This window comes from Lasiodiplodia theobromae (genome assembly GCF_012971845.1).
Source record: "Lasiodiplodia theobromae strain AM2As chromosome Unknown scaffold_43, whole genome shotgun sequence".
Lineage (NCBI taxonomy): Eukaryota > Fungi > Ascomycota > Dothideomycetes > Botryosphaeriales > Botryosphaeriaceae > Lasiodiplodia > Lasiodiplodia theobromae.
The window spans coordinates 221,551-246,098 of record NW_023336523.1 but is presented as its reverse complement, the minus strand read 5'-3'; the positions used below and the strand labels follow the sequence as shown (position 1 = coordinate 246,098).

The 24,548-nt window shown below is 55.0% G+C and overlaps 9 protein-coding genes across 9 annotated transcripts; 6 read left to right on the top strand and 3 right to left on the bottom strand.

The window, feature by feature from the left end:
• Positions 1 to 1,596: 1,596 nt before the first annotated feature.
• LTHEOB_11000 (Homocysteine s) lies at positions 1,597 to 2,535 on the top strand (the record flags this gene model as incomplete). The annotated part of the gene is made up of 1 exon (XM_035507709.1): positions 1,597 to 2,535. The coding sequence occupies one exon, from the start codon at positions 1,597 to 1,599 to the stop codon at positions 2,533 to 2,535; it is 939 nt and encodes a 312-aa protein (XP_035366931.1).
• Positions 2,536 to 3,264: 729 nt separating this feature from the next.
• LTHEOB_10999 (malate dehydrogenase) lies at positions 3,265 to 4,433 on the bottom strand (the record flags this gene model as incomplete). The annotated part of the gene is made up of 4 exons (XM_035507705.1): positions 3,265 to 3,629; positions 3,694 to 4,047; positions 4,104 to 4,302; positions 4,365 to 4,433. 4 exons carry the CDS (start codon positions 4,431 to 4,433, stop codon positions 3,265 to 3,267), a joined length of 987 nt encoding a protein of 328 aa, XP_035366930.1.
• A 1,577-nt stretch (positions 4,434 to 6,010) lies between these two features.
• LTHEOB_10998 (Pyridoxamine 5phosphate oxidase) lies at positions 6,011 to 6,784 on the top strand (the record flags this gene model as incomplete). The annotated part of the gene is made up of 1 exon (XM_035507704.1): positions 6,011 to 6,784. One exon carries the CDS (start codon positions 6,011 to 6,013, stop codon positions 6,782 to 6,784), a length of 774 nt encoding a protein of 257 aa, XP_035366929.1.
• Positions 6,785 to 7,556: 772 nt separating this feature from the next.
• LTHEOB_10997 (2-hydroxyacid dehydrogenase) lies at positions 7,557 to 8,561 on the top strand (the record flags this gene model as incomplete). The annotated part of the gene is made up of 1 exon (XM_035507703.1): positions 7,557 to 8,561. One exon carries the CDS (start codon positions 7,557 to 7,559, stop codon positions 8,559 to 8,561), a length of 1,005 nt encoding a protein of 334 aa, XP_035366928.1.
• Positions 8,562 to 9,263: 702 nt separating this feature from the next.
• LTHEOB_10996 (MFS transporter) lies at positions 9,264 to 10,875 on the top strand (the record flags this gene model as incomplete). The annotated part of the gene is made up of 4 exons (XM_035507702.1): positions 9,264 to 9,431; positions 9,490 to 10,079; positions 10,308 to 10,656; positions 10,705 to 10,875. The coding sequence occupies 4 exons, from the start codon at positions 9,264 to 9,266 to the stop codon at positions 10,873 to 10,875; spliced, it is 1,278 nt and encodes a 425-aa protein (XP_035366927.1).
• Positions 10,876 to 11,094: 219 nt separating this feature from the next.
• On the bottom strand, positions 11,095 to 12,783 carry LTHEOB_10995 (Sugar/inositol transporter; the record flags this gene model as incomplete). The annotated part of the gene is made up of 3 exons (XM_035507701.1): positions 11,095 to 11,353; positions 11,409 to 12,277; positions 12,334 to 12,783. The coding sequence occupies 3 exons, from the start codon at positions 12,781 to 12,783 to the stop codon at positions 11,095 to 11,097; spliced, it is 1,578 nt and encodes a 525-aa protein (XP_035366926.1).
• Positions 12,784 to 15,412: 2,629 nt separating this feature from the next.
• Positions 15,413 to 17,382, top strand: LTHEOB_10994 (Transcription factor; the record flags this gene model as incomplete). Its single annotated transcript, XM_035507700.1, has 5 exons — positions 15,413 to 15,846; positions 16,229 to 16,259; positions 16,312 to 16,439; positions 16,492 to 16,685; positions 16,733 to 17,382. 5 exons carry the CDS (start codon positions 15,413 to 15,415, stop codon positions 17,380 to 17,382), a joined length of 1,437 nt encoding a protein of 478 aa, XP_035366925.1.
• A 451-nt stretch (positions 17,383 to 17,833) lies between these two features.
• LTHEOB_10993 (Multidrug resistance-associated protein 2) lies at positions 17,834 to 22,369 on the bottom strand (the record flags this gene model as incomplete). The annotated part of the gene is made up of 1 exon (XM_035507699.1): positions 17,834 to 22,369. One exon carries the CDS (start codon positions 22,367 to 22,369, stop codon positions 17,834 to 17,836), a length of 4,536 nt encoding a protein of 1,511 aa, XP_035366924.1.
• Positions 22,370 to 22,959: 590 nt separating this feature from the next.
• Positions 22,960 to 24,490, top strand: LTHEOB_10992 (Citrate synthase; the record flags this gene model as incomplete). Its single annotated transcript, XM_035507698.1, has 3 exons — positions 22,960 to 23,288; positions 23,342 to 23,539; positions 23,590 to 24,490. The coding sequence occupies 3 exons, from the start codon at positions 22,960 to 22,962 to the stop codon at positions 24,488 to 24,490; spliced, it is 1,428 nt and encodes a 475-aa protein (XP_035366923.1).
• Between the last annotated feature and the right edge of the window lie 58 nt (positions 24,491 to 24,548).

Genomic DNA, 24,548 nt, shown 5'->3' with positions numbered 1-24,548 from the left:
GCAGTCCGCTCCGACCATGCCGATTATTGCTGTCGAATGTTGCGCAGATTCTGCCTGGATGGGAAATTACTGGATTTGCTGTTGCGAATCAATAGTGAATCTGCATTCTCTCATGGGCTATCCATGGAAAGTTGCTCAGGAACGAAAGCAACGAACTGAAAGACGTAATGAAATAGTAGCAACCGACATAAGGATATTCCTCAATGACCACCGTGCTTACGAGCCTTTAGCCTCTAACATTTGCAGCTGCATGACATTCCAGAACCTGAACACTAGCTTCCCCCTTTCAAAGTTCCTCCAGTCCGCAAAAATCATCGGCTCAATCAGCATCGTGCTTGATGCACAATGCCCGAGGCTTTATTGGCCCATCTTTCACAAGTGTCTACAGCTGCGTCGCCCAACTTGCCTCAAACGCCATTGCTGTCTCGCTTCCGATTGGCCGTCTGGTCTAGCTGGGTGGTCACATGCGCCGAAAACGACACTTTGATTGTACTCGATGTCGACACACCCACATGCGGCTGGGAGATGATTTTCATTCTGGTCGGCGTCGGCCGCGGCCTCATCCTCATGTCGCTGAACTTCGCCATCCAGGCCATAGCCGAGGAACGCAACGCAGCATATGTCGTCTCAATGTACACCTTCTTCCGCTCTCTCAAAATGAGCATCGGCGTAGCTATCAGCGGGGCCGTGTTTCAGAATATGTTTCAGAATATGCTTCAGTCGCATCTCCTGCCATAGAGTGTTTCGCACGATGCCGAGGGCTTCGTTACGGGTTTGAAGACGCTGCAAAATGCATCTGCTGAGTATCAGAGATATGCATCGGCATATGCAGTAAGCCTCCAAAATGTGTTCCGATTGCTTACTGGCGTGGCCGGGTCGGCCGGGTTTCTCAGCTGCTGATTTGCTAATTCCCCATGGACAAGCAGCTCGACACAGACCATCATTTACATCGACGCTCCTCAAATGGATAGCGTGGATCAATGGTGGGGTGCTGTTCCAATTGGCCGCTGTCATGGTTAGGCGTTGTATAGGGGAGATGTAAACACGGACGTGATGTGGCAAAGGCAATCTTCGTCACTGGGAAATACTTGATGCTCTGGACTCCTTGAAGTATCGTGAAGTCACCAAGCATACCTTTATGAATGTATGGTTTGCTGGAAGGTTGGTACCGGCGCCCTCTGCAGGGTTGGAGCAAGAACGGGATCCTCGCGCCAAGGATGATCCAGAGCTGGTCTTACAACTTCATTGATTCAAATCTTGTAAGTGTTATGTCCTCATTAATGCATCAGATGGTAGTATGGATACAGAACTGAACGATTTAGCTATGGCTTTTCCCTGTGGACCTGCTCGCCTCGTAGCCGACGGAACTTGCAAAAAAATCCGAATGCATTTGAAGCCCTAAGTCAGCTTGCTCCAAGTCGAGTACGAGACGCATCGCCGAGCACATTACTTTGTAAGCCTTAACGGACCGTCTTCCGATATCGGGCACTAGCGAAGCTACCCCTCCACACAAACCACACAAATAGCGTCAGATAATTTGGTCAGGTACAGTGCAGCCAACGACAACATACTTGCACATCAAGACATCCACCCACAATGGCAACAGTCCAGATCCTCGACGGTGGGCTTGGCACTTCCCTGGAGGATAAATACGGCGTGAAGTTTAATCACGCACAACCACTGTGGTCGTCACATTTCGTTATCGAAAATCAGGACACACTCCTTGCCTGCCAAACAGATTTTGTAGAAGCAGGCGCCGACGTGCTTCTCTCTGCAACCTACCAAGTGTCCGTTGAGGGCTTTGCGAGGACCAAGACGGCTGAATTCCCGAACGGTATTCCGAAGGACGCCATCCCATCTTTCCTGGCCAAGGCCATTGATATTGCAGAGAAAGCGAGCAGCCATGGATCGGCCAAGCTCGCCTTAAGCCTTGGGCCATACGGCGCAAGCATGATCCCCGGACAGGAATACAGCGGAAAATACGATGCAGAGCACGACACGGAGGAGAATCTGTATCAATGGCACCTTGAACGACTGCATCTTTTCACGGCAGTGGACAGACTCCAGGAAAGGGTGCAGTACGTGGCGTTCGAGACGCTTCCAAGACTGGATGAGATACGGGCTGTGAGAAGAGCAGCTCACGCGGCTGGGATTACCACGAACCAGCCCGGTCCTCGTCTTTGGATCTCATGCGTCTTCCCGGGTGAAGGCGACAATCTTCCTGATGGCAGCACGATTGATCAAGTGGTTGAGGCTATGCTAGACCATCTTGATGATGGCTCCAGACTGTGGGGTATTGGAATCAACTGTACCAAGATGCACAAGCTCCCGGGTTTGATTCGGAAATTCGAGGACGCTGTCAGGAAGATACAGAAGGCGGGTAGGCTGGATGCATCCCCGAGCCTTGTATTATACCCTGATGGGACGAATGGGGAAATCTACAACACCACGACCAAACAATGGGAAAGACCGGATGTTTCGTCTGAGGAGACCCAGCAGAAAGTAAGTACATACAGGTGTTTCCTAGCCCAATAATCATGCCATGATAGCTTGCTCATTTGTACTGCAGGAGCCTTGGGAGCTGCAGCTTTCCCGGGCAGTGAAGGAATCGTACGAAAAAGGTTGTTTTCAGGAGTTTCTTGTAGGTGGCTGTTGCAAAGCCAGCCACGCAGACATTAAAAGACTGCGAGGACAGCTACAAAACTCATAAGAATAGGCAACAGAAACGCCATTGGGCCCAAGACAATTGAAGACGGTTCAAACATTGTCAGAACCAACCACAAAATTCATACTCGTGATACTCGTATGTTGGACAGCAATTTAGACCGATATTCTACCCATCTTATGAGCAGTTTTGACTATGTGAGCCACGCGCCGATCTTGAAAGCCATTAGACAGACTGAGAGGATCACAAGGTTTACAATGTAGCTTTCAGCGGCTTGTCCAGAGATTTAATGGGCGTTTATTCCGTAGATCCCCTTACGTAAATAGAGAATGAGCCATTGTCTCTGCAACTTAATTACGGTTATTTTAATTTTATTTGTTAAACAAAACTAAAGCGAGGATTGGAATTATAGCGGCAACTATAAGCGGCAAGTAGAAAAGGTCAAGAGTGCAACCCGATGAACACTCGCAGAGAGCCTGTAAGCAGCTTTACTCTCTTCCATCGCAGCGCATGTGTCCTATAGGGCGGTAATGCAATCGAATTGGTATATGCAGATCCAAGCTATGTACATAAAGTTTCGAGGTTCGACCTGCGTTCAACTAGGCAGCCGCTCCCCTGACATGAGATTCACCCTTGGCCACATTGCCTTTCAATTCTTCTACCGCAATCTTCAGCAAATCTTCCTCGTACGCCGACAGCTTTCCAATAGGCAACGCCTTGCTGGCGCCCTCTGAATCAAATTCGATTGGCACTGCAAAATACTCCACGCCTAGGCTCTTTGCGATCTCCTCGCCTCCAGGCACGCCAGGAAGGTAGACATATGCCTCTTCAATGATCCCAGACTCGCCTTTCGACGCTTTGATGATGGCTTGTGCAAATCGAAAGCCGGCGTATGCCATACAAGTGGTGGCTGAGCCAGCGCCAGCCTTAGACTTTATGATTTCATCGCCACCGAATTGGACGCCTAGCCGTTCACGATCAGCCATTGGGAAGGGCGTAGCACAGAATGCAAGAAAGATCCCACTTACGGTATGTTATCGCATCCAACTGCTCTCTGGTCAAGTCGACCGCCGGTTGGCTTTGACTGAACAGGGGCAAGATGGTTGCTCCGGAGTGCCCGCCGACCACGGGGACTTTGAATTTCTGCGGATCCTGCTCACTCAAGATGTGGGCGAGAAATGTTGACGCACGTACGACGTCGAGGGTCGTGACGCCGAAAACCTTGCGTGGATTATACACGCCGGCTTTCTTGAGTACCTCGACGGCGATGGGTAGGGTGCTATTGACTGGATTCGTAATGATGGCGACAAAGGCGGTGGGGCAGAACTTGGCCACGCCAGAGAGCAGTTCGGAAATGACGTTGGCGTTGGTCTTGAAGAGGTCTGCAAGGAATGTTAGTGGCTTTGAGGCTGGAAGTATTCTATCTTACGTCACGTACCGTCACGGGTCATGCCCGGCTTGCGCGCGATTCCAGCTGGTATTATGACGAGTTCAGCTCCTGTCAAGGTCTTCTCAAGACCATTGTCTGCTGGCAAGTACCCGCTGACTTTGGCTGGTGTGTCGATGTGGTTTAGATCGGTGGCAACACCGACGGAGTGGACGATATCATAGAGCCTCAACTCAGTCACCAGACGACTCTATGATAAGAGGTTAGCAGGGTAGGTGGTCGGGCTCAATTCAAGGCGCGTGCAGGACGTACTGATTTAAGGAGGAGACTTAGAGGTTGACCAATCTGGCCGGAGGCACCAAGGACAGCCACTTTGGTCATGGTGATGGTGCTTCAATACTCTGAAAGTTAGCGCATTGGCGAATAACGGACCTGTATGTTCTCTTCTCTTTAGTTGACCGCGTGATTTGGTTCGCTTTATATTATGCGCAGTTGCAGCGTCATTCAAAGATGCGGTCTATAAATTACCCGGGAATGACGCAAATAGAACCATTGATGAACGTCGAGACTCAAATGGCGGCAAACAATACGGCCACTGAATTGCTTGCAGCAAGCTATGGTTAAATTATTAACCGCACACTGGCGAATGACGCAGCTAGCCACGCGTCACAGCAAAGAGACTACGTAATGAGGCCGCAATAAAACAGCAAAAAGACAGAGCTCTGTCGGCTGTGACAGCTAAATCAAGAGAAACCAGATAGCACAATCTACACATGGCCGCCTGGCACGACGTATTAGACTTTGCCGTCAATGGCTATATAGCCCGCCATTGCAGTAGTGTCGGGCACATTCTTGGTTTGCAATAAGGCCATGCTGTTCAAGTTCCCCCACGCCCAGCAATCTTTAATTCGCTCAAGCTCCTTCGATATCATTAGTCGGCACAATGTTCAGGCGATGTGGAGCTTGTCAATGCAACTACCCCGCATCTGGTTGCGTGACATGCCAGGGTAACGATCCGGGGCAACTGAAGCCCATTGGCGAAGCGCCGCTGTGTCCACGCCGGCCCCACGGGGGATGGAGACCAGCTGGCCTGACACGTGGTAGCCCCGCACCGATTGTACAGGTCCTGCCCGAATAAGGCGCTTCTAGTGTTCGGTCATAATGGTCCACTACAGAAACTTATCATATTCGCGCGATAGTCTGCATCGAAGGATTGTATCTACGCTTTCTACAGCTTCAGTATTCTCAGTTGCTAAAAACGTGAGTGCACTTCATCTGGGATCTGATAATCTGGCTATCTGTCAAGTGATCTTATTCCGCTTATAAACTGACACTTCGATTAATAGTTAGAAAGTGATTTATATTGCTAAAAGGCGTAGTACGTCTGCCCGGAGGGCTAATTCTACAATTGAATGACTCTAATACCTTGCATAGAATCGCATGGGGACGCTTGGGCTTCCGTGGTATTCTTCGGCATATCTCTTCCTCATCGCTCTTTACCAGCCAGTCGCTTGATACCGTCCGGATCTGTTTAATAGTAGTAAAAATCAAAAAAAGGTTCAAGCGGAGTTCTAGCGCGGTTAGATAACTAAGGGCCTACGACCTGACGACCAGGCGCGCGCACGGACCCCTTGGACCCAAGCTCTCAGCTGGTCTCGCGATCTTCAGCGCGTCATACACACTGCAAAAATGCAAGTCATCCGACGTCGTGCATCAATGAGTCGTCGAACCTTCTTCCAACCTCTCTCCACATCGCACCACCTCGCCCAGTGACAATATATAACTCACCCTCACCTCTGGGCTGCTGCTCCGTCCGCATGAGCTCGTTAGCCAGACGCGCGCTCCTCCGCCCCACTACGATCCTGCCCCGCCTCCGGCACTCCGACTCAACAGCAGCGCAACAACCACTCGCACGACTGTACCCTCACGCAGCTCAATTCTCCTCCTCCACCGCAACCATGCTCCACACCGCGAAGGAGCAACAACCCGACCCCACGGCCGCCGCCGCCGCCGACGGCACGACGACGACCACCACGACCAAACAAAAGCTGATCTTCGCCCCGGGCGACAGCGGCGCCCTCGCCTCGCAAGCCTCGCAATTCCACAAAGGCGCGCTCGACCTCGGCGACCTCTCCCCCTCGCCGCTCACGCAATTCCACACCTGGTTCGGCCAAGCCTCGGCCAGCGCCGCCGTCGCGCACCCGGAGACGGCGACGTTCGCCACGGCCGAGCTGCCGTCGGGCCGCGTCTCGGCGCGCGTCGTGTACATGAAGGAGCTGGACGACCGCGGCTTCGTCGTCTACAGCAACTGGGGCACCAGCCGCAAGGCCAAGGACGTCGCGAGCAATCCGCACGCCGCGCTGACGTTTTGGTGGGAGGGGCTGGAGCGCCAGGTGCGGGTCGAGGGGAGCGTCGAGAGGCTGAGCGAGGAGGAGAGCCAGGTGTACTACGATACGCGCATTCGGGGGAGCAGGGTGGGCGCGTGGGCGAGTCGGCAGAGCGAGGTGTTGGAGGGCGGCAGGGAGGAGTTGGAGGAGAGGGTGAGGGAGGTCGAGAGGAGATTTGAAGGCCAGGAGAAGATCCCCGTGCCGCCGTTTTGGGGTGGCGTCAGGATCGTGCCGAGTGAGGTCGAGTTTTGGCAGGGGAGGGAGAGCAGGTTGCATGATCGGTTTAGGTACACAAAGGCGGAAGGGAAGGAGGCGGGATGGAAGGTGCAGAGGTTGAGCCCGTGAGTGGGTTGTGCGGATGCATTTTGGTGTTTTGGTTTATCTATTGTTTCTCTACTCATCAGTTAAGACGGTTGTGCGCATTAGGGACGGGAGTTGTTGTTACTTCAGATCTTTCTATGCTTAGCACATGGCTTTTTTTTTTTCGCTCTGAGCTGAAGACTCAAATACGAAAAATGAACAGCTTGTTGGTGCTAATATTAATGCGGGGGAGGGTAGGCTGGTGTATAGTAGAGTCGGATATAGCGGTCTAGCTCCGAGCCGAGTCGGACTTCGATCTTCAAACAGCGCAGACTACTGTGTAAACGGCATGACTTCCTTACCAATGCCATCGCCTGGTATAGCAGCAATCTTAAGGTCTTGGTGAAAAGAGATTATATTGTCTTTAGTAAATAACCTAGAACAAGAGCTCTCTCCGAAAAAATTTCCTACATATTTAACAAGCAAAGACATGAATTATACGCGGCAACAAGGCTCCCACTTGGCAAGACGTCTTGTCTTAATCAAGAACGGGGCACTTCCGGCCTATCTTGTCTTGTTTTGCCAAGGAGGAGCCCTGTGCGGCAAAAACCTACATATTCTGCGCTTTTCCCGGGAGATTGGCGTCTAGGTACGTGTCCACGCATGGCTAAAAATGTTGCCAGGGTGGACTTGCGCCTAAAAGTTCAACCGAACTAAGAACATTTACTTAATAAATGAAGCGAACGTCTGGGGATGAATATACATTTCAATTCGTTTTCTCAGACAGTACAAGGGGAAACTTGTATTCTCGGCCAACATGACTGGATTACCACGCATCCTATTTTTCAACCCGGTCCGGCATGCGCGTCAGGCTTATGAGGCACTCGGGAGAGTAGCGGCTACGGAAGTCGTGACCAGCACCTCTCGCGAGGAATTCTTCTCCGATCTCCGACAAAAGTATCATGATGTCAAGGTCATCTACCGCACATCAGCCAGCGGAGCAGTTGCCGGCAACTTCGACAAAGAGTTCATCGACCACCTGCCTCCATCACTCAAGTTCATCTGCCACAATGGCGCCGGCTACGACCAGATCGACGTGCACGCTGCTGCGGCGCGCGGCATTACCGTCACATACGCTCCGGATCCCGTCACCGCCGCCACTGCCGACCTCACCCTCTTCCTTCTCCTCGGCGCCCTGAGACAGCTCAACCCTTCCTTGAGCAAAGTGCGCAACGGGCAATTCAAGAAAGGTGTCGACTTTGGCCATGACCCGCAGGGCAAGGTCCTCGGCATCCTCGGCATGGGTCGCATAGGGCGCGCGGTCAAGGCACGCGCAGATCCGTTCGGCCTCAAGACCGTGTACCACAACCGGCATCCTCTGTCGGAAGAATTGGCGGCCGGCGCTTCTTACGTATCGTTCGATCAGCTGTTGTCCGAGAGCGACATCATTTCCGTACACGTTCCCCTGTCCGCGAAGACGAGGCACTTGATCGGTGCCGAGGAGATAGCGAAGATGAAGCCCGGAGTGGTTCTCGTGAACACGGCGCGTGGAGCCATCATCGATGAGGCTGCCATGGCCGTCGCGTTGGATGAGGGACGTATTGCGGCAGTTGGCTTGGATGTGTACGAGCGGGAACCCTTGATTGATGAGCGGCTCGTGAAGAATGAGCGCGCTCTGTTGGTGCCTCATTTAGGCACTCACACGACGGAGACGTTGGCTCAGATGGAGGCGCATGCTATGGAGAACGCAAAGAGGGCGGTGTTGGGTCAGGAGCTTTTGACCATCGTACCAGAGCAGCAGCCTAAACAGAACGGTGCATAGACGATGGCTGAGGATTCCTGTAGAAAATACATTCTTATTAACACACGAAGTCAAACTTGAATTGATCTGGCAATTTCAAGACACCGCCCCCTTCGTGGGGCCGGGTCAGGCTGTAAGACTCAGGGCTCCCACTTGGCAAGACGCCTTGCCAAGATGTCAAGACAACACAAGATAAGACCGTCTTGTTCAAGACGCAGCTGACTTGATCAAGACAGGAGGTAACCCTGGCTTGTCTTGTCTTGTCTTGCCAAGTGGGAGCCCTGGTAAGACTCTCCAAGGCCCCAAGACCACCTTGCGAATGCTTCGTCTTTCGCCATTGCACCTCGACTGCTTGATTGGCTTCAACATGATAACTGACGCTGCATTGCCGTCAGCAGATACGCGCGAGTCTGGAAACAAGTTCAGGCTCAATGATCAACCGGTCCTGTGCCTCGGTTTCACCGTAATGCCTACGTGTATTGGAGACAATGTCAGACCCTGCGAGGAAGAGGATCGAGGCTAAATCTGGGGAAATGAGGGGAAGCGAGGAGGAATGCGGGGAAATAAGGCGAGACTCTGGGGAGTTGCGGAGATACAGGCTCGTGAAGGCCGATGAAGCGTTTTTATAATGAAGTGTTTCTCATCGCTTTGCGCTCTCTACTTATCGGACCAGCACCATCATTCTTCTCTTGCATCTCCATCCAATTTGACAGAAATTTGCAAATGGCCGAGAAAGCAACCCTGGAGCGTATTGAGAATAGCGAGACCAACATTTCTTTCGTCGACCATGATCTGAAAGAGAAGGATGTCAAACTGGACTACTCTGGCGCTCACGAGAAAAGTTCTCCCGAGGAAATAAGGCTCGTGAAGAAGCTTGATTGGTGGATTATGGTGAGCTACCGATCTGATGCGGAGTTTTGTGGCAGACAGTACCACTAACGCACGACAGCCAACTCTTTGGTTAATGTTCTGGCTCAACTATCTGGATCGAAATGCCATTGCGCTCGCGCGGCTCAATGACCTAGAAGAGGATCTTAATCTCAAGTCCACCGAGTACCAGACCTGCGTTTCAATTCTGTTTGTTGGCTACCTTGTAGGTCAGATTCCGTCCAACATGATCCTCACTCGCGTCCGCCCGTCATACTGGCTTAGTCTCTGGATGGCTGTCTGGGCTATTGTCTCAGCTCTGACTGCCCTCGCCCACAATTACACTGGCTTACTGCTCACTCGCCTGTTCCTTGGTGTTACTGAAGCCCCCTACTACCCTGGAGCGCTTTACCTTCTTTCAGCCTTCTACACACGCAAGGAAGTCGCTACTCGTATTTCTATTCTCTACACTGGCAACATTATTGCGACTGCATTTGCGGGGCTTATCGCTGCCGGCGTCTTCGACGGCCTCGACAAGACTCGCGGAATTGCCGGCTGGCAATGGCTTTTTATTCTCCAAGGCGCTGTTACTTTTATGGTAGCTCTCGGCGCAGTATTCACTCTACCAGACAACCCTCTCACGACTCGTTGGCTCACGCCTGAAGAGCGCCAGTTAGCTCACGATCGGATCGTTCGTGACACTGTTGGCAAGCGCGAAGCTTCATCCACCTTTGCGGGGCTGAAAGAAGCCGCTCTGGATTATCGCGTCTGGGTCTTTGCCTTTATGCAGCACATGCACCTAGCTGCTAACGGGTTCAAGAATTTTTTTTCCCACGGTTGTCGAGTGAGTACCGGCATGACTAAATTTCGACGCGGTGGAAGTTGACTTGACGTGTGCAGAACCCTTGGCTTCAACACGACCATCACGTTGGTGCTCACATGCCCGCCATACCTCATTGCGGGTCTGACATCCATTTTCTGGTCAATATCATCTGGCCGGTTCAATGAGAGGACGTGGCATATCACGGTGGCCAAGATTATCGCTATCGCTGGATTCGTGACGGGTTGCGCGACGCTCAATACAGGCGTGCGGTATTTTGCTATGTTCGTCTTCACTATCGGCACATACGCGGTGAATAGCATTATTCTCGGCTGGGTTGGGAGCACCTGTGGGCAAACGCAGGAGAAGAAGGCTTCGGCGTACAGCATCGTCAATTCGGTTGCCAACGTCAGCTTCATTTGGACCCCGGTATGTATTCCGTTATCACCTTAAATCTCACGCTAACGCGATGTGCAGTATCTTTGGCCGGAGAGCGACGAGCCGCGATATGCCATTGCCATGGGTTCCAGCGCAGGATTTTCTCTGGCGTGTATGCTTGCTGCCTGGGGCATGAGATGGAACTTGAAATGGCTCAACGGCAGGCTCCGTCGATCAGACAACGAGCGCACGCTATTCTATGTTGTGTGAGTACACGTCATTGCAGAGGAAATAGATCATCGACGAGGAGATTTGGTTTCTTGTTTGCGGTTATTTCGTGTGCTCATTATTATTTCTTGATCTACTACTCTTACAATGAGTTGATAACGGTGATAATTTTTCATCTAACATTTTCGGCTACGCAAGATTTCTCAGTACTAATTTCGTCTAACTTGTTTACTTGCCTTGAAAGGCGTGCATGATGCTAAGTTACACCTTAACTTCCTCTTTTGCCTGCTTCATATCCACGCTCCGCTGTTTCCTCCATTCCTCCGCATATTTCACTCCAAACCCGTGCTCAAACACGCAGCGAACCTCCTCCAATGTCATATTGGCTGCTTCCGGGAAGCAGAAGATGACGAAGATCCATCCGATAAAGCACAGCGCAGCGTAGAAACCGAACGTGCCGGACGGCGAGATTCCTTTCATCATGGACAGAAACGTTGCGCTTACGATGATGTTGGGGCCCCTGAAAACAAAATATGTCAGCAAAATATGGTCAAAATGAACAAAGAAGATCTTACCAGTTGCAGATATTCACGAGCATGGTGCCCATAGCGCGCACTTCCATAGGCAAGAACTCGTTCGCCTGCCATGGCACGCAGCCCAGACCAGCAGCATAGAATGCCACGAAAAGGATCATGCAGACCAGCACGATGATCGCCGGCGGCCCAGTTTTATCTTCCGTCACAGTCAGCGTCTGCTGGTCGATGGGGATCCACTTGAAAGCGACAGCAGCGCCGACGAGGCAGACGGGCATGCCCCACATGGTCCACAGCAGGATGCGCCGGCGGCCGACGCGGTCAATGAGGAAGATGGACAGGATGGTGAAGATCCAATTGACGCCGGCGACGACGGTGCCGACGGCGACAGGGTTGTGGAAGCCGACGATGTCGAACAGGGTGGACGAGTAGTACATGAGGGTGTTGAAGCCGCACAGCTGCTGCACGGCCATCAGGCCGCAGGCGGCGACGGCGGCGCGCAGGTTCGCGGGCACGCCGAACAGCATGCGCAGCGCGGCCACGACCGAGATCTCCTCGTTCAGCGCCTTCGCCTGCGTCACGCCCAGCTCGATGCTGCGCACCTTGTCGCGCAGCTGCTCCTCGGTCGCCCGCGGGTAGATCTTGCGCAGCACCCGCGCGCACTCGTCCGTCCGGTTGTGGAAGAGCAGTTGTCGTGGCGACTCGGGGCACCAGAAGAGCAGGATGCCGAGCAGGATCGACGGCAGCCCGCCGATGCCGACCATGTAGCGCCAGCCGTGTGGGACACTTGCGAAGGCCGCGTCGAAGGCGTAGGCAAGCACGGAACCCGCGCCTAGGAAGATCATGTCGACGGAGATCATGCGGCCGCGGAAGCGGGCAGGCGAGATTTCGGCGATGTAAAGGGGGACGACCTAGGTATTGTCAGAGGGGAGTTCAAAGGGAAAGAGGAAAAGAGGGGCCTGTTTACTGTGGATGCGGAACCAACGCCCAGGCCGACCAAGAAGCGACCGACTGACATCTGGGAGATGGTGTAGGAGCTGGCTTGGATGACGGCACCGATGGTGAAGAGGACGGAGGCGAACCAGATGGCAGGACGGCGGCCGTACTTGTCGGCCGTCGTACCAGCTATTACTGCGCCGCAAAGTCCGCCAGCCGCACAGAGGGCGGTGATAAGCTCCTTCTCGGAGCTGGACAAGGCCTTGTTGTCGAGGTCGGAGCCGATTACGACAAGCACACCAGAAATGACTCCGGTGTCGTAGCCGAAAAGCATGCCTCCAATGGCGGCGGCAGCGGCACACAGCCAGACGAAGGCTCCAGGTGTGCCATCCTCAATCGTGTCCAGGTTCCGGTTGTCGTCTTTCTCGACGACGACTTCTTCAAGGTGCTCGGTGCCCTTGGAAATGTCGATGGACGCCATGCTGAAGGAGATTGGCAGGGGACAGGAAAGAAGTGTCCGACTGGGCTGTACGGACGAAGGGAATGGACGTGCGCATCCTTTTATATACACAGGTGATATCACGAGCGAATATCTGGGGTGTAGACTGCGGGGCGAAGTCCGGGGCAGAGATTCTGGGGTTGTGGGGAAGCTCGAATCCGGCGTGGCAGGACGTACCGGTCGGCGCTCGGGCCGGCATTTGCTTGCGGGGAAGCTAAGAGCCGCGACGGCACGAATAGCCCGGTGGCTCGGGAAGCTTACCTAAAAACACGCTAATACGCTCGGGCTAAACTTTCTCACGGATAAGCTCACAGCCACAATGGTAGGAATAGCCCGCCAGACGGATCCCTGAATGGCAAACATATGCCGCAAACACGGCCTGGACTGTCCTCTAGTCAGTGGCTTATGTGCCGCTGCTGAAGAAAAGCGTCACGGCACGGCTTTAGACTTCCACTTTTACGCTTCGTCCCGGAAACCATTTGTTCCTCTGCTATCTTTTTTGCGCCATCATGTCAGACTTCGGCGCCACATACATGTTGGGCTTCGAACTGTCATGCCGGATTCTAGCAGAAGATAATGAGCGGCCTCGGTACAGCACGCCAAGACGTATGAAGCCGTCGCAAGCGGTTTGTTTACTAAACTAATCACTAGATATGCCTCGGCAAAGTGGTTCTCGCAGATTAGGAATGGACTCCTTTACTGACCGCTACACACAGGCCTTTTACCTGGAAATATGGAAGATGACGCCATGTCGTACTTTCATCCAGCCTCGAGTGTGTGATTCGTAAGTAAATCCCGCCCTTCTCTCGGCTTTCTTTGAACCGAGAGACTTCGTGGGTGTCCTAAACTAGTAGGAGAAACATGAAGGTTGACTCCATAGCTGTCCATACTGAATGTCAGATTTGCACAGCTTTTAGCGAGGCTGAAAGATTTCACTCCCCAACGTTGTCTTCATCAGCATGCCGTCCAGCCCTACCTTATGTACCGCGCTGGTGTTCAGGCACCCTCAGAATTGAACCCCAACCTATTATATTTCATTTGACATACAAATCATATAATACTTGCGATATGATTATGTGTAGTGGGCTACCAGGATGCAGCAAATTTGGGTTTTCTTCATCCGTCAGAGGGTAAAAGGAAAGTATTCTTCAAAAATGGTGCGATCCTCTCTATTGCGCCTAATTTCAACATATTTGCATGAGCCTTATCTGGATGTCCAACATCGACCTTTGAAAAGGGAGCATGCAAGTTTTGCGGCTTCCCAGCACTTACATTAGTCGTCTATTCGAACATAAGATATCTGATGCAGGGAATCAGACGATGGAGATGTCTCTCTTTCTCAGCCGGTGCCAACCCATGTCAAAATTACCCTTCGAGTTTCTATCATATACTGCCATGCCAGCCGACGGGAGCAAATTCTCTCTTCAGAAAGCCAAAAAGATGGGTCTGCAGTGAGGTCATACGTCACGTGGTAAAATCTTCAAAGATAACGTGGTTCAAAGCTTACGTATCGCACTAAGAAATCAAAAATCGACATACCTTTTGCGATACTGTTTCATCATAGACGAATAAACTGACCACGAACAGTCAGGGCCCAGCGAAAGCAAGACGATTTCCACCATCCTCCCGATCTGAAACGCTTCCCTTCCACATCGACCCACTCTTTTAATCCGATGCATACCTCCGAACCAGTGGGGTGCACGGTAGCCCTTGCAGACGCAGGCGCTGGACTAGTGACCGTTCCTGACGACGGCACGATGTCTTTGACTTCGATCTCCACGACAGCATACTATGGCTCCCCCTCGTGCCGGCACAGTCTCGCCGAGCCTATAATATCACGGCGGAGTCCGGCAACGAAAACGCCAACACGTGGTTGAATGGATCGCCGTCGGAGTTGACCCCTCCCGCGTCGGAACCATTTCCGCCAGGCCCAACGATCTCAACGATCATGGCGATGCCATGACGACACAAATCTCGAGAGGGTAGATATCCTGCGAAATACTGATACAAGTAGAAGCGTGTCCAGCTACGCGGAAAGGTGCGTTTACTCTGTTTTCCTACCCCGCCAGAAGAAGAAGAAGAAGACGGAGAAGAAGCGCCGCGTGCAGCTAACAGCGCCGATAAAAACACGGCCATGCGCAGACGCTCAGTCGAAACGTCACAATCGTCCGGATCAGCGGGCGAGTCAGTCAATCATCCGGGCAGCCCGACTGCTGCCGCCCGCCGTCGCAACCCTATCGCCGCGCAGGCGTGCGAGACGTGCCGGACGAGGAAAACGCGCTGCGATGAGCAGCGGCCGAGATGTGGGTTGTGCGAAAGACTGGATCTGATATGTTTATATCGCGAACCTCGGCCGACGAAGTGAGTGTGCGGGTTCGTTCGTGCCGTTATCTCTCTTTCTCTTTCTCTCTACCCTGACCGAGTCTTAGCACTGGTACCAAATGATTAGTCAAAGGAGCCTGGGAACGAGGAAGAAAAAAAGAGAGCAGAGGAGAATAATGAGCGAAGAGCGCACAAGAATTGACATGAAGACCCCACGGACTTTAGGAGAGATAAGACGGCTGAAACGATACTGGCCACAATGCAGCGCATCGACAGGAAGTTAGACCATATGATGGAACAGCGCCCACAAGGGTTTGAGCCGCAGCCGCTTCCCCCAATAATGTCCTGGAGGGAAGGCGGCGAGGTTCTGGAGCCGATGCACGTGGACGCCACCGCCGTCGCTTCCATGGCCCCATTGGAAATCCCCCGGCAACAGCGCCCGCCGCACGTGCTGGATGAGGAGGATCTGCGGGGGGCGTTGTCCGTGTTCCCATGGCCGTCGGTGCAGTTACTTCTCGCCGGCGCGGACCGCACCACCGCGAAGGATTTGGAGGGCATCTTAGCTGAAGGCTCGGGCTGGCTGGTGCGCCATGCGATACTGAACGAGTCCAAAGCGCTGCCGTGCGATGTGTTCCTGCGTGGAACCAGCCTGCACATCGTCAGAGGAGACAAAGGACAGTCGCGGATCGCTTTTCCGGACTTAACCGCCGAAGTGATGGACAGGTACGCTCATACATACTTTGGTTCGTACAATCTGGTCTACCCGGTTCTCGATCGCCGGGATTTTATGGACGGCGTGCTGCCAACAGTCAAGAGATATGGTTTTGCAGACGGATGCCTATATTCCCTGCTCGCCTTGCTGGTCCTGGCTTTGGGTGCACTGGCCTGTGATGGGACAAACGGAAGCCCCTTAGTACAGGGAAGCGGAATACGTGGCGGTATGGCTGAGAGACCTCCTGCATTGGAGATTTTCAATGAAGCGAGGAGGAGAGTTGGCTTTGTGATGGGTTCATGCACCGTGGAAAATGCACAAGCAATGGTGCTGATGGCGTGAGTATATCTACTGAGAAATTATTCAGTCTTACATGTTGATGGGATTCTACAGGATGTTCTACGAGGCCTGCTCCAAACACATTGTAAATCACAGGCCCGATACCCAGAGCGAAATGGAGCTGACTGAATGCCCAGGAACACTGGCGCTTGATCATGACCGCCACAGAGGTAATGAAGGCAGTCTTGCGGATTGAACGGAACTGGAACTCCCATGGCGTAGACATGGTTAGAAGGGTCTACTGGACGTGCAACGTTATAGAATCGTATGGGGAACTTGGCTCGAGAATATCAAGCCGCTTTGCTGACGAGCATAAGATGGTATTACCTCGACTTGAACCTTCCCCGGAGCGACGCATCAGGATTTCAAGAGTTCATCGCCCTGCCAGACTTCGACGACCGACGAGACTTTGGAGGTGAGCTCAGCATCGAGAGCAAGTACCAGTACAACTTCCTAAGCATGATATCCCTTCGCCGTCTCATCCACCGCTCGTTTGAAGAGCTTTACGACCGTAAGTTGCATCCCATCAACGCCCCTTATGCATAATTTTCCGACTAGTTAACGAAAGCCAACGCCCTCCAGCAGCCAGCGGCGGCAACGACGGCGACAAAGCGGACCGAACCATCATCATCGCGGAGCTTTCACGGCAACTAGACGTCTGGCGCTCGCTCCTCCCGCCCGAGCTGCGCTGGGACGACGCCGCGCGCACGACTTACGACAACATGGAGGAGCAAATGTCCTCCCGCGGCACGCTGCTTCCTCACATCGACATCCTACTGGCCCAGCTGCGCTGCCGCTACTACTACGCGCGCTTTATGATCTTCCGCCCGTACGTGTGGAAGGCGCTGCACGTGCCGCCGGCCTTGCTGCTCGCGCAGGCGTCTTCCACCGTCGTCGTCGACGGCTTCGTCAACGCCGTGGACAGTATGCTGCAGTGGCCCGTGGCGTATTCGCCCGTCTGCGACAAGAAGCGGCTTGTTCCTAACATCTTCGCCTGGACGCAGAGCTTCGTCATGTTTCTGCTTGTGCTGCGGGCCATCAAGGAGAACGAGCTCTTGTGGGACATCTGTAGAGAGAGGCTGGGGCGAGCGAGGATTGAGGAGAGCGTGGTTTTGATGCTGGAGTGGATTAAAGATTTGAGGATGGTCGATGGTGTCGCCGCGTGGGCTTGGAGGACTTTGACGCCGTTGTATGGGCTCAGTGGATGAGATTGTGGACGATTCTGCGGTTGGGACGCCCTTCTTTAGTTTTGGTGAAAGATGTAGGCGTGATGTTTTGAATGAAAACCCTCATGCAAGCACGTGGCCACCGAAACTTTGGTCGGTGGACACTGAATCCATCATATATCCTAACGACACCCCTGAACATGCAATGGCCGACCTTGAAATCTCCTACATCCACTTCCCTTGCCGTAGCTTCTCAAGCTCAGCATCATTTTCATTTAGTAGCAAATTCACAGAAAAGGTCCTGTTTGGTATTTTCCCCAATTCTTCACGTTTTGAATTCGATGTTGAAAAGAAGTCAATCTCCATGCTTCGTATCTATTTCCTATATGCAGTCATATCGCGTAATCTCAGCATCTACAGGTATCATCATTAGTCCGCCATTCATCCAAACCTTCTCCGAGAAAAATCAAAACGCCAGGCTAAATGCTCAACGCTAAATGCGCCACTGCATCTTCAGCACGTCGTCCAGCATCTCGTTCAAGTTATTCCCCCACATGCCGTCGCCCTCGTCAACCCCGCCCATGCCGAACTGGCTCCACCTCCGATTCGACCGCACACTATGTTGCGACCTGATACTCCCCTTCACGCTCCCCCTGACGCTTCCCCTGACACCCCCCCTCACGGTTCCTACCACGCTGCCCATCATACTCCGACCGATGCTCCCCACCACGCTCCTCCTCACCCTCGCCCTAGGCACCTGCCTCAGGTGCTCCTCGGCCGGCCCGGCCATCGCCCTCTCAAAGTCCTTCCTCTCAATCCCACTCCGATCGCACATGCCCCTGAAGATGCCGCCCTGCCGCGCCCACAGCTCGAGCGGGCTGCCCAGCTCGGCGATAGCTCCCTTATCCATGACGCACACGCGGTCGTACCCGAGCACGGTGCGCAGGCGATGCGCGATCGTCACAACCGTCTTCCCGCGAAACGCGTCCTGCATGGCGCGCTGGATGCGGGCGTCGGTCTCGAGGTCGACGGAAGACGTCGCCTCGTCGCACACGACGATACGCGAATCCCGCACGAGGGCGCGTGCCAGCGCCAGCATCTGGCGCTGGCCGGCGGAGAAGTTGGCGCCCTCCTCGTCGACGGCGTCGTCGAGGCGCGTGGTGGCGGCGAGCCCGGCCTGGCGCAGGGCGCGCCAGAGGTGCAGGTCGTCGTGCTGGGCGAAGGGGTCGAGGTTGGAGCGGACGGTGCCGGCGAAGAGGGTCGGGTCCTGCGGGATGATGGAGAGGCGGCTGCGCAGCGTTTGGAGCGGGACGCGCGCGATGTCGACGCCGTCGATGGCGATTTGGCCGGCGGCGAGCGGGTTGACGAGGCGGAAGAGGGCGGAGGTGATGGACGACTTGCCGGCGCCGGTGCGGCCGACGATGGCGAGCTTCTCGCCGCCGCGGATGGAGAGGGTGAGGTCGCGCAGGACGAGGGGCAGGTCTGGCCGGTAGCGCATCGAGACGGCGGTCAGGGTGATGGCGCCGGCCGAGGGCCAGTTGTTGAGCTGCGGCGGCGCGTTGCTGTGGGATGGGTCAGACCCGTTGTCGTGTTCTGGCTCTTCTGTCTCCAGCTCGGTGCCGTATGCATGAAGTCTCTCCGTTGCGTTCATCGCGTTCTCGACTTCGGCCAGCTGCCGCACCAGCAGCTGCATCATCTGCACGATCGACAGCGTGTAGGAGAGGACGACGCCGGAGATACTGGGGTCGACCTCGTTGCGCATCAGCACGACGAGCAACCCGACCGTCACTACCACCGCGTTGGCCACGACGTCGACGCGCGTCGCCAGCCACCGCTGGTTGCCGAACGTCAGATAGTACGCAGAGTTCATGTCGTCGACGGCGTTGCGTACAGCGGCGGCGAAGCGCGGCTGGGCGGCGTAGGCACGGATGCTTGTGATGCCGCTGACGCTCTCGGCGAAGCGGGCGAAGAGCTTGCCGCGGAGGACGGCTTCGTGGCGCTTGACGTGGCGGGCCGAGGTGCGGTAGTAGGCCGTGGCAAGGAGGAAAAGGATGGCCAGCGGGCCGACGGCGATGCCGAAGTAGTGGAAGTAGTAGATCAACAACGTGAAGACACTGGTGATGATGGCAAGCGTGTACATGAACATGCGTAGCGCGTCCGGCAGTTGGTTATCCATAACGTCGACATCCTTGGAAAATCGGTTGACGATACGGCCTAGCGGCTGCGCGTCGTGGAAGGACTGCGGTGCGTGGAGTACTTTGGTAGTGGCCCGGTCCAACATGACGCGTGATGCCCGGGCAGCCAGCAGGGAGACGGCAGCGGAAAAGGCGAACATGAGCGTTGCTTGAACGAAGCCAAGCATAACGTAGACGGCGATGTACTGGTTGCGGGTCATTCCGTAGCGATCCGACGTCCACCACGAGAGCCATAAGCTGGTCAACGTGTTGGAGCCTTGGGCCAGGCAGAGTAGGATGATGGGGATGATGCCGAACCAAAGGTACCCCGACGAGCGGATGTAGGCCTTGTATACGCTCCAAGGCACATTGCCCTCGGACCGCTCTTCTTCAGTGATAAGGGTGCCTTGCTCCTTCTTGTTCCCGCTTTCCTCGCGCGAGGCTTCGGTCTCCTGCGGCCCTTTGACCGTAGGCTGACGCTGTAGTTTGGACTTATCGGGGCCACTCTCGGACATGGTGGACGCGAGCAGAGCGCGGAAGGCGGGGTTATTGTTGATGAGGTTGCTGTACGTGTCAATGGTCTTGATGCGGCCGTCATCGAGCCAGAGAATCCTGTCGCAACGGTCAAGGACATGCAGCTGATGAGTAGCAAGGATGCGGCAGCGGCCCTTGAGCAAGCCGCAGATGGCCTGCTCAAACATGTGGCGGCCGACATGAGCGTCGACAGCCGAGAGCGGGTCATCCATGATGATGATGTCGCTGTCAGAGTAGATGGCGCGGGCCAAGCTCATGCGCTGCCTCTGTCCACCACTGACGTTGACACCGCGCTCGCCAATCTCGGTGTCCTCGCCGGCAGGCAACTGGTCAATGTCTGCTTTGAGGCAGCAGGCGCTCACTACACTCTGGTACCAATCGTCCCGCATGTCTTTGCCAAAGAGGATGTTGTCTCGCAGAGTGGTGTTCTGGATCCACGAGTCCTGTGGGCAGAATGCGCGAGAGCCACCCATAGTAATGGAACCACGTGTCTTGCGCATCTCACCTGCAAGGGCAGATAGGAGAGAAGTCTTGCCCGAACCCACTGAACCAATGACGGCAAGGAGCTCGCCGCGTCCCACCGAAAAGTCCATGTTCGGCAGACCAAACACAGGCTGATCTGGGAGATCTTCCGTAGAGGGATCCCTCTCAGCGTTGTCGGCCTCGTCCTCCTCATCTTGTCCCGGGGCTTTCTCCCAAACGAAGTCTGCATCTCGCACCTCGACGCCGTTGGGGGAATTCTCGTCCCACAGGATGCCCTCCTGCTGATCTTCTGCCAGCAAAAAGTCCTGGATGCGCTTGACAGCCTGCAATGCATCTGCCACCTGACTGATGACTACTGGCAGCAGGTTGAACGGCACACGCAGCGCGTTGAACAGGGCCAAACTGGAAAAGACAGGGGCGGCACTCAAAGTATGGCCTGTAACGCTATACACAATGAACGACAGCATAGCAGCGAAGATGGGCATGCTGACACTGATGGCGTTGATAGCGTTCCTCGTGGTAAGCAGCTTCGCCACCATACCCGTTTCGGTCTTCCTCAGAGCTCGTAGCCGCTCGAGGAAAGCAGACTCCCAGGCATGGTACTTGACGAAGCGGATGGAGCGCAGAACCTCTTGGGTCCACGACACACGCTCGTCGGTGACGACGTTAATCTGCTTGCGGCGCTGCATGAGCGACTTGACGGCGAGCGTCAGTGCAGGGATGCCGATGAACAGCAAACTGAAGCCGGCAACAGCCGAGTAGGTAAGGTTGACGAGCAGGATGGTCAGGGTCAGCAGGATGGTGATTGGTGCAGTCCATGCGAGATGGAACATGCCAGCGGCAGTGTCGATGCGTGCCGTGTCGGTCGACATGAGGTTCGTGATGCGCCCATTGGAATAGCCGCCCTTGGGCACCGGCGCGGGAAGGTGCGGGTGCGTCGGTAACTTGACTCCTCCCGTCGAGGCGTCCTTCTGACCACCGAAGAAACGCGTCGCGAAGCGCTGCTTCTCCTCCATGGTGACGTTCTCTGCCGACTGACTCTCGTTTCCGAGGGGAGCTTCGTCGGGAGCGGTGGTGCCAGCGCGGGCGCGCGACGAGATGGTCAGCGTCTTGTCGAAAATGGCGGAGACCAGGACGCCGCGACACTGTGCGCCGACCATGAAGCCGTGGTAGATGAACTGGTTGGTCCCAATGCTCTGCGTGATTTGCATTATCATGATGCCCAGCACCAGCCCGAGTCCTCTACTCAGTGGCGGTCCAGGCGTCTCGCCCAATTCTTTGGCTGTTTTTCTCTCGGCGGTGCTGACGAAATAGGCCTCTTGGACGTATTCGAGGAGATAGCGCAGAGTAAACGGTACCATGACTTGGCACAGCGACCCGACGAGTAGACAGATGCCGCCGAGCCAGAACTCGCGCTTGAACGTGTCGTGCAGTGCGGCGGCGAGCGGAGACTTGTGCCGACCGCGCACACGGTGGGAGAAGGCGGCGTTGAACTTGGAGGAAAGTGTGTCGAGGCCGCGGTCCGGGTTGACCAGCCATATGTCGTTGTTCTCGAGCGGCCGCCGGTAGCCTGTCGCCATGATAGGCGTCATCCAGGCAAATGTGAGTTTTGCGAAGAAACCGGCATTGTACTCAGGGCACACTGCTCGTTCTGCGGGGATCGGAGGAATTGCGCCCCAGCGGAGGGGATTTAGGCGACGATGCCATGGTTCGCGTGAGGGAGTTGTTGGTTTCGTGTTGAGATTTTCTTCGTCGTCGCTGCTTTTCTTTGATTTTGCCAGTGACTGGCGTGATAGCCGCGACTGGTCGACAAGTGTTGCACTCGTAGCTGCTGCCATAGGCCCGGCAACAGAGTATGGAGATTGCCCGCCTCTATCTCTCATGATGGTGCGGCATTCAGTGTCATGGATGCAAAGCCAGCGAGCTCGTCGACAGTATTAACGGGTGAAGCCATTTGACCGACTAGCCGAGATACGGACGGAGAAGGGAAGCGCTAGTGCCAAGCGTCATGTTGTGGTGTTGGAGGAGGAGCGCTAAGCCCCAGGCCGTGCCGCGCCACAAGACCCCCAATCGGCTACCGATCCCAGCTGACATCATCCATCACTGACTCCGACGGACAACCTCAACCCGTTGTCCGTGTTTCGACACTACGGGCCGTAGTGTTCGACGGCCGTGAAGCAGGCCTATCCTAGCGTGGAGGCTCGAAGCACTATCACGGTTCCAAAAAAAGAGCACCTTCCTCAGCAAGAAGAGGCAGCGACGATGCAGCATAAAATGCGGCGGGCGCGACGTCAATCGCAGCTATCTTCAGCATCAGCTTCTTCTTCGACTCATCCACTCTTGGAATCGCTTACCCTTGCATTTCTTGCATTAGCGTCTGCCGTTTCTGCTCCCAGGCACAATTTAGCCACTTCCAAAATCTTTCACCATGTTCATTCTCTCTCCCGAACGCATCACTGCTTGGCAGCGGGTGCTGGGCATGTATGCCTCGTCGACGGTCATGGGCAAGTGGGCGCTGTCGGCGGCCGGTGCTGCTGAGATGGGCGAGTCGTCTGGCTCGTTGACCGTCACCGACAACCGCACGAACCGCAGCTACAACATCGACATCAAGCACAACGCCATCAAGGCCACTGACTTCCGCCAAATTACCGCTGCAGGAGTGGCAGCGGATCCGGTGGACCAGGTCGAGTCTGGCCTGCGCATCATCGACAAGGGCTACCTGAACACGGCCTGCATGGAATCTTCCATCACCCTCATGTGAGTATTGATTAATCCGAAATGAAAGGGTTCACGTGCTGACAGATTCGCAGTGATGGCAAGCGCGGATACATCCAGTACCGTGACTCGTCAATTGACGACTTGTTCCGCAACAACGACTATGAGGAGGTCATCCACCTGCTCATTTGGGGCCACCTTCCTTCCGCAGCTGAGAAGCGTAAGTTCAGGAAGTCTTTGGCCGAGGCAATGGTGGTGCGGCAGAGCGTGGTCGATGTCATCGAGGCGTTCCCGTAAGTCCCCGAATTTCCTTTTTTTGGAACGATTGCTGACGATCCAACAGCCGAGACTCGCTCACTTTCCCCATGATTCTGGCCGGGCTGTCGGCTTATGCAGCCATCGACAAGGGTACCCAGCAGACGCACAGCTCGGGCCGTCCGGCGTACCTGGGCAACACGGCGGCGGTTGACGCTGCTATCATCCGCACGCTGGGCGCTCTGTCGACGACCATCGCGTTGGTGTACTGCCACAAGCGCGGAAAGGCCTTCACCCCTGCCGACCCCAACGGTTCGTTCATCGGCAACGTGCTGCTGATGATGGGATTCCACGAGGCGGGGGCGCAGAAGCCGAACCAGAAGATCGAGAAGTGCTTTGAGAAGCTGTGGATTCTGTACGCGGACCACGAGATGACCAACTCGACCGCCTCTTTCCTGCACGCGGCGTCGACGCTCACGGACCCCATCTCGTGCAGCATCTCGGGCATCGTTTCGGCGTACGGGCCGCTGCACGGCGGGGCCATCGATCTGGCGTACAAGGGTTTCGAGGAGGTCGGCACGCCTGAGAACGTCCCGTCTTTGATCGCCGACGTCAAGGCTAAGAAGCAGCGGCTGTTCGGCTACGGGCACCGCATCTACAAGACGGTCGACCCGCGCGCCAAGTACATCCGCGGCATGATGGACGAGCACAATGAGCTCATGAAGCAGAACCCGCTGCTGCGCATCGCGCTTGAGGTGGACCGTGTGGCTAACACCGACGAATACTTCACCAGCCGCAACCTCAAGGCGAACGCTGACCTGTACGGCTGCTTCCTGTACACGGCCATGGGCTTCGAGACGGACATCATCATCGCCATGGCCAGCCTGTCGCGCACAGCGGGTGTCATGGCACACTGGCGCGAGGCGATGCACCAGACGCCGATGCTGTGGCGGCCGCTGCAGGTCTTCACAGGGTCGATGGCGCAGTAGCTGATACCGAGGAGCGGTGGACTCAAAAGGCGGTGACTTGGTGGCTGTGGAGCGGCCG